This window comes from Ctenocephalides felis, unplaced genomic scaffold (assembly GCF_003426905.1).
Source record: "Ctenocephalides felis isolate EL2017-DRISC unplaced genomic scaffold, ASM342690v1 CF-g0.4_SCAFFOLD_01492, whole genome shotgun sequence".
Lineage (NCBI taxonomy): Eukaryota > Metazoa > Arthropoda > Insecta > Siphonaptera > Pulicidae > Ctenocephalides > Ctenocephalides felis.
In genome coordinates, this window is record NW_020537646.1 from 46917960 (window position 1) to 46928160 (window position 10201).

The 10201-nt window shown below is 27.7% G+C and overlaps 1 protein-coding gene across 1 annotated transcript; it reads left to right on the forward strand.

The window, feature by feature from the left end:
* The first annotated feature begins 5565 nt into the window (after positions 1-5565).
* Positions 5566-9973, forward strand: LOC113370045 (heat shock protein 75 kDa, mitochondrial). The gene is made up of 13 exons (XM_026610702.1): positions 5566-5918; positions 5980-6170; positions 6234-6383; positions 6541-6714; positions 6955-7126; positions 7520-7593; positions 7664-7940; positions 8009-8226; positions 8379-8506; positions 8576-8763; positions 9145-9376; positions 9500-9572; positions 9801-9973. Exons 1-13 carry the CDS (start codon positions 5810-5812, stop codon positions 9900-9902), a joined length of 2088 nt encoding a protein of 695 aa, XP_026466487.1. The 5' UTR covers positions 5566-5809; the 3' UTR covers positions 9903-9973.
* Positions 9974-10201: the final 228 nt, after the last annotated feature.

Sequence of the window (10201 nt, forward strand, 5' to 3'; positions counted from 1 at the left end):
TTTCAAAATTTAGAATTTTTTGAAAATTTTGATTTTGGTTTTTTCAATCATACAAATCGGCTATTCAATACAATTGCTTAAATCATTTCCTTATCTATGGCTTAAATTGTTTAAATTGTTTCAATAACAATTGTTTGAACCATATAAATGAACTTCAAAATTAACTAGTTAGTATTGGTATTTAGCCTTGAGGCAAGTTACATGAACTTCCCGATATGTGTAAATAATCAAATTAATCAATAAAAAATAAATTAATTTATGAGTGATTAAAAGTATTTCGAGTGGATTTATTATACATAATTGAAAACGAACAAACACATTAACACGTAGTATTTTCTAAAAGCAAATATTCAAGAATCAATAATTTTTATAATTGAACCACTTTCCGTAGGACTTAAATGATTATACCAAGTAAATCTAATTTTAATTTTGGCTAACAGAAAAACTACTAATTTTCCCAAACTATGATGAATTTTTAATATTAAACTACTTAAGGCCGTAATATTACAGTAAGTTTTATAAGACCATTCGGCTTAAATTTTTTTAAGCAGTTAATTACAAGAAAACGGCTCGGTAGATTTTCACCTGTGGCGATATCAAGCAGACTGGTTTTTTGTAAAAAAACAATCGGACATGTCATGTATATTTTTGATATCGAAATATTTTTACAGTTAATAAATTTATATTTTTTTATTATGTTGGGAGTTTCTAATTAAATATATTATCATAATCATTACAACTCCCACATCGGTGACAACGACGAATCAAAACAAAATTTGACATAATTTATTGGATTCCACAATTCTGGACTCTTATGTCAAAGAAACCAATGATCCTGATTTGGATAAAGAGCCAACTTCTTTCTCTGATCGGAACTCATCAGATACGAATGCAACGCTTGCAGAAATGGAAACTGTACCCATAAATTATGCATTCTAAACATTAAGTTATTCTGATATAACTAATACCCATTAGATCGAGAACATTATGCAGAATATGGAGTTGATGGCAGGTCAAATCACCACATACGGTGGATCTGCTGACGAAACATGGAAATTTGTAATTGACCAGTATTACAACACTGGTCTGCTATAATCTGCTTTCCCACCACATTTTTATAACGTGTTTCCCTGTATTTTTTTTTTTAAACTGTGAGATCAACACTGGGCAGGGAGTGTGTGGCGATATCAAGCAGGCTGGTTTTTTGTAAAAAAACAATCGGACATGTCATGTATATTTTTGATATCGAAATATTTTTACAGTTAATAAATTTATATTTTTTTATTATGTTGGGAGTTTCTAATTAAATATATTATCATAATCACACAACTCCCACACACCTAAAACTAATCAGTATTATTCCTAACTTATATCTTTCGAACAGTTTTTGATTTTTTAAAATCGATTCGGTAGAATGAGCTTAAATGTGGACGAAAAGTTTAACACTTTTTTTCAAATTTCAAAGAAACGGCTCGGCAGATCGTCACACAAAACTGACAGACGATAGTCCTCATTGAGATACATCAAATGGTTTTTAAATTTTTGAAATCGGTTCAGGCGTTTTTGAGAAAACGTCGATCAAAAGTCTAATTTTGACAAATGCCAAAAAAACAATATTAATTTTTGCAAACTTTGAAGAATTTTTAAAATTAAACGATTTGTCGTAGGGCCGTAATATTTTAGAATGATCGACAAGACTATGGTATCTAAAAGAGAAACTTTTTATGTCAATAGATAGCATGATCCTGAACAATTTTACGTTTTTACGGCAAGTAGTTTAATTTTAATAATTCATCAAAGTTTGAAAAAATATTATAGTCAAAATTTGTATCAAAAGTTGCTTTTGTGATCAAAGCCGATTATTTCTATAAATGACGTTCTACGACAAAAAATCTTGTTTTATAGTAATCTTAAAGGTCTAATTAATAAAATATAACAGATTTAGTTCGTCCACTTTCCTATTTTCTCTAAAATTCGTCTTTAAAGTCAAACGTTCCTTAACATCCCGTAATATGGTACGTTTACCTTAGTTGAAATATTATCTGAGCCGCTCAGTCGACTTTTTGAAAAAACTGAGATATTAGTGCGAAAGTACTCAGTGTAATCATAACTGTTAGTGATAATAATGACTTTTCGGAATAATTAAAATTAACACTGTGAAACATAATTTTTTTTTAACAGCTGAATAATAACTCATTTATTTCAGAAGACATTTTGATTAACTCCATTTTGTAGTGCATATGTTCCGGCTGGACCGGTTTTCGGGTTTCATGAATTACAAATAAGGATTTGATAAAAACATAAACCCTAAGATTGTTTGGCAAAAAACTGTAGAGTCTCAAGGATGTTACAAACTTACATACTAAAATTCGTGTACCCGGCAAAACAGAAATATTAAAACTGTGTTAAGTTTATTGAAACTTGTTTAAAATACGGAAATAAGAGCTAAGTCAATTGAAATGAAATTTCTGGTCAGTGGAAATAGCTATTTACCTATTGACTCTAGATTATTGAGTCACGTGCAAAAAAATCGAGACATTTTTTCACTAGATAATTGGTACAATATAATAAAAACATGTAAAAGGAAAGTGCCATTTTAGCTAATCCAAATATTCCACGAAGATTTTTTATCAACAAAGCCATTAGAACAATCACTAACAGAAAAGTAACCATTACAGAGTGTCCAGTAAATTTATAAAGTTAGAAATCTTATATAAGCCAATCTCATATAATTTAAATGTGTCTATAATGAAGATATTTTAAAGCTATTAATATAAGAAAGTCTGTACCAGGTTGACCAAAATGTTTGAATAATATACAATAGTCATTATTATATTATAAAGCTAGAACTTTAAAAAAGGAAAAATTGAGAGACATAAAGGACTTGCTAAAATTCATTCCCCCCACTACGAAAAATTGTCAGAAATTATTCTAATCATAATAGAATACAGCTGATAGAGAAAATATTATTTATAGAATTGCTGATTAATCACAAATAATATATTACAACAATTAACATTTATTTTTATGAAAATGCTTTAACATAAATATATAAGAATTAGGTTTATTATTTTTTTTTTCAGTTGACAACTTGATTAACTCCACAAGTCATATCAAATCTTTAACTTGAATTATAATTATTTACTCACTATTTACTGTAATTAACCTTATATACCGTCACATGTAAGCTATATATGTATTTATACGTTCTACATTATATTTTCCAACTTATATTATTACAGGAATTTTTAAAAGCAATGTGCATTACTTCATCGCTTTTCTCCACTTTCTGTTTTTTGGAGTTAGTCGATGTGTGCACTGAACGGCTCATCTAAAAATCTAAATCTCAAATTCGGTTGATTAAATCCGAAATACACATTTCGAGAAGTTCATGCAAATTGCCTCAAGCGAAACGCCACTTTTAACTATAGTTACTTATTAGGTTCATTTATAAATATTTACTTTTTATTATAGTAAAATATAAGTAACTAGATCATAGATAAGTAAAACTAGATATTAACATGTGGTGCTGAGGCCCAATATCATGGAACCCCATTTTCTCTTATTCAGGTGCGTAACTAACCCAAATCAGCCGTATCAAAAATACGTGGTTCCTGAGCTGGGGGGGGGGGGCAACGAGCGCAATTAGAAATCAAAACAACATTTTTTTTAAATTGAATAATTTTAAGGTAGTTTGCTTTTTCTTTTGTTATCAAGAGGCAGTGGCGTCGGAACCGCGTGGGCTGTGTGGGCATCAATTTCAAAAAATTATATGGGCTAATATCTCTAAAAAAAAAAAAAAAACGGGACCACTGGCTATCTAAAAAAAAAAAAAGACGAGCCCACCCATCAAAAATTTCGTTCCGACGCCACTGTCAAGAGGTATTGAACTTGAACATTTCTGCTGCAATATTTCTGCAAGCTCTAGCAATCAATTCAATTAGTAAAGTTTTCGCACATACGATAATTTAATATTCTTGTCAACAAATCTATAAAACTAATCCAGTTTATACATTCTTCATCGAAAATTGAAATTTTTATAGTTATATTTGTAACATTTTTATATTTGTTTTTGTTACTACTTGAATTGTCTGCATGACGCGCAAGTTTAATATAGTTAGATTTTGATAAATAAGATCAACTAAATCATTTTTAGATTTCTTTCTTCGCTGTTTCAAATTATTATGCTGTAAAACCTAAATAATATACAGCACATAACACATATGAAAAAATTAATTATAAAAATATGTTCAGAAAATTTTCCATTATTGCCCAAGTATAGAAATATATTTATTTGCCATTTTTTAAAAAAATTTCTTTTTTCTACTCTTTTACCCCATAGGGTGCAAATACACCCAATGTCTCATTTTAAATTATGAGGAATTTTCAAAAATGAAAGCTACATTATTTACCCAATGCCAAATACAAATTTCATTAGTACGTTTTTACAAATATTATACCTAAATATTAATCTCTGCTGATGAATGGTAAAACCTATTAATTTAATTTATCTCTTGCAAAATTCCTTATATAAGTAGTTTCAATTATAAAATTTTACAATATGACTTATAAAAAACTAGCATTTTATTAAGTAATCTTTTGAATAGACTGTGCAAATTATAATTTTGTACAATTAAATTATAGTTTTATAAAACATGAAAATTTAGTGAATTAGTTAGCTAAAGAAGTCGAAATATTTTGCAAAAAAGATGGATTGCAGTAACTATTTCAAAGAACAAAAGACAAAAGATAATGAAGCGTTATTATGATGAGTTATCACAAAGTTATTATGATGAGTTATCACAAGATCTATTAATTTCACAAACCAAACAAGGATTTCAAAAACTTCGCGACGTAAATAGCAACATTTGTCTTTTTGAAATGGAGAATTAATAAACGTTTCCGGAAATCTGTCGATTTAATTACAGCTAAGAAATACTATAAAAATATCTCATAAGATCATGACCAATTGATGGCTCTAGAAATAGGTTTGAATTCAAAAATCTAAGAAATGTGCAGGCTTGCATCCAGTTTTCCCAACGAAATAGCAGCATGCATTTTTCTCTTGGCCCTTCCAGTTACAATCGCAACTGCTAAAAGAAATTTTTAAAATTGAAACTAATTAAAAATTACGTAAAAACTTTAGGAACTTTAAAACCAGACCTGAATGTTCCTAGTGACGGAATCTTTATAAAATTTGAAGATTATTAAATAATTTAATTTTTCAAAAAAATATATACTCTTCTTATGATGGGAATATATATCTGCAATCATTTGTGAAAAATTCAGAATATAGGAGAAAATTAGATAGATAAATAATAAGAATGATAAATAAATATTCTTTTAATTTTATGTATTTTTATATTTTGTAAAAAGAGAATTTCTTCTTGAGGGGAGCCTCCAAACAAATTTTGATACGAGGCGCCGCCAAGGCACGCTACGCCCCTGCTCTTATTAATATCAAGTTGATCGTTCATGTCAAAAACCCTGATGGCATATGAATACATCATATTCTAATATTGTCTACAAAAAAGTGGTCAGCAAAAATATAAATAATATGTTTAAGTTTACTAGTGCCCCCACTATGAATGCTGTAAGAATGTGAGGTTATGAAATAGTTATGAATTAAATTTGAAAGAAATCAGTAAGATAACCTGTTCGAGAAAATAGCCGAGAACGTATTGTTGCGCCAAAATTGTTCGAGAAATTTTTATAAATGATTAAAAGTGTGCATCCAAACTAAATTTAAACAAAATTCGATCGCTCAAACATTTTTTGACGTAAAACTAAATTTCTTTTAAATAAAATTATGTCTTCTCTAACGAAACTTATAAATTTATCTCAGACTGGAAAGTATATTTTACGCAAAAATATATGCAGGCAAATTACACGAGTAAACAAACAAAATCATTTAACAGGTAATTATGCACGTCAAAAAAGAAAGTGCAAATTCAAACATAACAATTTTTGTTTCCGCAGTCCATAACACATTTTTAATAAGACATGAAAGCACAGAAGTAAAACCAGATGAACATATTGCTGCAAAAGAAAATAATTTTATTATTAAAGATACTGAAAAAGGTGTTGGTGACCTGCATAAGCATGAATTTCAGGCAGATACTAAAATGCTTCTTGACACAGTTGCTAGATCACTTTATTCAGAAAAAGAAGTAAATTATTTAAGTCATTATATGGGCAATTTTTTTTATTACTTACGTTTTTTTTAATTATAGGTTTTTGTTCGTGAATTGATTTCTAATGCAAGTGATGCCCTTGAGAAATTTAGGTATGAACGTGTAAATAATGTTGACCTAGAGGATTCCAGTAGAGCACTAGAAATTCACATTGGGTGTGATAAAAATGCAAGAACTTTAACTATACAAGTATGTTAAATATTAGCTTTTCTTTTAATTGAATCTAATACATATTTTATTTAACATGGATATTTATTAAAACAAACTTTTCTCTAATAATGCAGGGATTATAGCATTAAGGCTATTTCAATTTGCAAATACATAAGATAATAACTGTTATTTTTAGGATACGGGTATTGGGATGACAAAAGATGAACTTATAGCAAATTTAGGAACTATTGCAAGATCTGGTTCGAAAGCCTTCTTAGAAAAACTGAAAAATGAAGGTTCTAATAATGCATCTAATATTATTGGACAATTTGGGGTTGGTTTTTACTCAGCTTTCATGGTTGCTGATAAGGTAAAACATTTTCAAATATTGAACAAATATATGCTTTACTACTCACGCTTTTTAAATATTTATTTTATATTTTATTAAGCAATCTATACACAACGCTTTGTTAGTTCTAAGAAACACCTTTTTTTTATTTATGTTATTTCTGCTTTTTTTATAGTGATTTGCAAGCAACAATCTGATAATTAAAAACTTATATCATTGTAAATAGAAATGAGTTATAAAATAATAAGATTAATTATTCAGGTTGATGTATATACCAAATCATCAAAATCCGGATCCGTAGGACTAAAATGGAGTTCAGATGGCTCTGGAAGTTATGAAATACAGGAAGCAGAGGGAGTCCATTTGGGAACCAAAATAGTCATAACTCTTAAAGCTGATTGTCGAGAATATGCTGATGATACAACGATCAGCGGTTAGCAAATTAAATCTCAATTTAAATTTTAATTATTGCTGAAATATATATATATATATACACACACACTTATATATATATATATATATATATAATATGAATATATTTAAGTGCTCTAGATTAATTCTCTTTTTTAAACTCATATTTTTACCTTCGTGTTTAAATTGTTTGAATGGTAATATGATAAATGTAAAGATGAAAACAAAATAACATCATTACAAGTTGAATAAAATCATTAGAGCACACAAATTATATTTTTAAAAGATCACAGAAATGGTGTATTAATTCAATATAAAAACGTAAAGTTATTAGAAATAGCATTTCTTATGGTATGATGAAAATATAGTTTTTATTCAGATTTAAAATATTAATGGTGAACATATTATATTACAGAGGTTATTAAGAAGTACAGTAATTTTGTTGGAAATCCAATATATTTAAATGGACAAAAAGCCAATAATATTGAGGTACTAAACCCCAAGTATTTTGATTTTGTGAGAAATTGTATGATTATTGATATAAAATAATATTTTATAGGCTTTATGGCTCATGGAACCTAAAGATGTGAAACAAGAGCAACATAATGATTTTTATCGTTTTATTGCAAATAGTTATGATAAGCCAAGATTTGTTCTTCATTACAAGACCGATGTTCCATTATCTATAAGAGCTTTGCTATATTTTCCTGATGGGAAGCCTGGCCTATTTGATTTGAGCCGTGATCAAGAAAGTGGTGTAGCCCTTTATTCAAGAAAAGTGTTGATAAAAAATAAGACTGATACATTATTGCCTAAATGGTTGAGATTTGTTAAAGGTAGGATAAAGTTCATCATATTTTTATTGAATTATATTCTATTGAATTTAAACATTTGTTTATTGCAGGTGTTGTTGATTCTGAAGATATACCTTTAAACCTGAGCAGAGAATTATTACAAAATAGTGCACTTATTAGGAAGTTAAGAACTGTAATTACAAACAGAATTCTCCGATTTCTACATGATCAATCGGTGAAAAATAAAGATGAATTTGATGACTTCTATACAGATTATAGTTTATTTTTGAAAGAAGGAATTATTATGAGTCATGAACAAATGGAAAAGGTAATTTCTAGATTTCTAGCTTATGAGATTTAACTTTTATTGCCCAATATATAAACTTTAGATTAAAAATAAAAAGGTAAAGGATTAATACTTAATTGTCATGTTTGTTAATTTGAATAAAACAATTCTGAATGTGTTTTTATTTTTTTCAGGAAGAAATTGGTAAACTATTAAGATTTGAGTCATCCAATGTTGATCCAGAAACAAGAATAAGTCTGGCAGAATATTGTTCTCGCATGAAAGAAGGTCAAAAGGAAATTTACTACTTAGAAGCGCCAAAGTAAGTATGACAAATCGAATTGTTCATACAATTTAAATACAAATCTACAAATATATATTTTATTTACAGTCGAATCTTAGCTGAAAGCTCACCATATTTTGAGGCCCTTAAAAAGAAGGGAATTGAAGTCCTGTTTTGTTTTGAACCTTATGATGAAATTGTTTTAATGCAGTTGAAAGGTTTTCTAGGGCATACATTAACTTCTGTTGAAAAAGATATGCATCAAGACAAAGCATCTGCTGATATGTCTCAACTAGGTAAGTAATGTGTTGAAAATCCAATCTATTCTTAAGCATTTTTAAAATTTTATGAAATTGATTAGATAGTTTATAGGTAATTTTTGATTAAAAATAATGTAATATTGTTCCTAAACCACTTTTTAATATGCATGATATATTTGACAACAAAATCAATTTAATTTTTACAGTCATGTAAATTTGTTTAGCAGCAAATTTGCAGATCCTAAACATTTTATTTTTCTGATTGGCAGTTTTTTTATTATATATTGTTATTTGTAATTTTTTATTACTTTGTTAAAGGTATTTAAAATATATTTGTGAAATCGAATCTGTAAAGAAAATTTATCCTTTTACTTATCAAATCTATTAAGAAACTTGCAATATATTTTTATATTGCAGGAGAAGATAGTTTAAAACGCAGTGAAGTAGATGAATTGATAAAATGGATCAAAGAAAAATTATCAGGCAAAGTTTTTTCTGTAAAGATTACAAACAGACTCGATAAACATCCATGTGTAGTGACCGTAGAAGAAATGGCTGCAGCAAGACATTTTATTAGGACACAAAGTCATCAGTTACCTGAACAAAGAAGATATTCACTTTTACAACCACAGCTGGAAATTAATGCAAAGTAAGGGTCCATTTTAAATATTTATTATTGGAATGCTATTTCAAATGATTTAATAAAAGTATTCATAATAATGATAATATTCTCATAATTTGTTTTGGTTTTTATATTTAAAATTTCTTTTAGACATCCATTAATAAAAAAATTGCACCAATTAACAACAAGTAATCCAATGTTGGCAGACTTGGTAATACAACAGGTATGAAATTCAAAAGAATTTTTTTTATCTCATATGTTACTAATAAAATAGACTTCTATACAGACTCTGCACAGAATGTATTGTTATAACAACTATATTTAATTACAATTACCTCAAAATATGGAAATACCATTGTTTAAATCATAATTGATCCATTAGTGACATAAAATATTTTATATTTTGCTGTACATTATTTTTTAACATATTATTAATCCAATTAAATTGCAGTTGTTCAGTAATGCTATGGTTGGAGCAGGCCTAGTTTTGGATCCAAGGATTCTTTTAACTTCAATGAATGAATTGCTCACTTCTGCTTTAGAAAAGCATTAGACTAATTAATTGTGAATGTTTTATTATATGCTATTTCAAATTTTAAAATTATTATTAATAAATAATTTAGTACCTCAATTTTTTTTTTGATTTTAACTCTTTTTTTTCAGTATTGTGTTTAATGTTCAGGTAGTGTAAATCGATGCTTTTTCAGATTAATTATTTATAGTTTGAAGATCAAAATGCCTTAAAAAATCACATATATTTACATTTAATTTGAAAATCACTGTAAATTTGTTAATAGACAAGCTCTTATTCATTTTTCACTACATTGACTTCAATATTACATTTATGAATGT

Excerpts from the sequence above, each read along its gene's own strand:
- LOC113370045 (XM_026610702.1), top strand. The coding sequence starts at position 5,810 with ATGTCTTCTCTAACGAAACTTATAAATTTATCTCAGACTGGAAAGTAT. Across the intron at positions 6,384-6,540 it reads CAAGAACTTTAACTATACAA|GATACGGGTATTGGGATGAC; the intron begins GTATGTTAAATA and ends TGTTATTTTTAG. Across the intron at positions 7,941-8,008 it reads ATGGTTGAGATTTGTTAAAG|GTGTTGTTGATTCTGAAGAT; the intron begins GTAGGATAAAGT and ends TGTTTATTGCAG.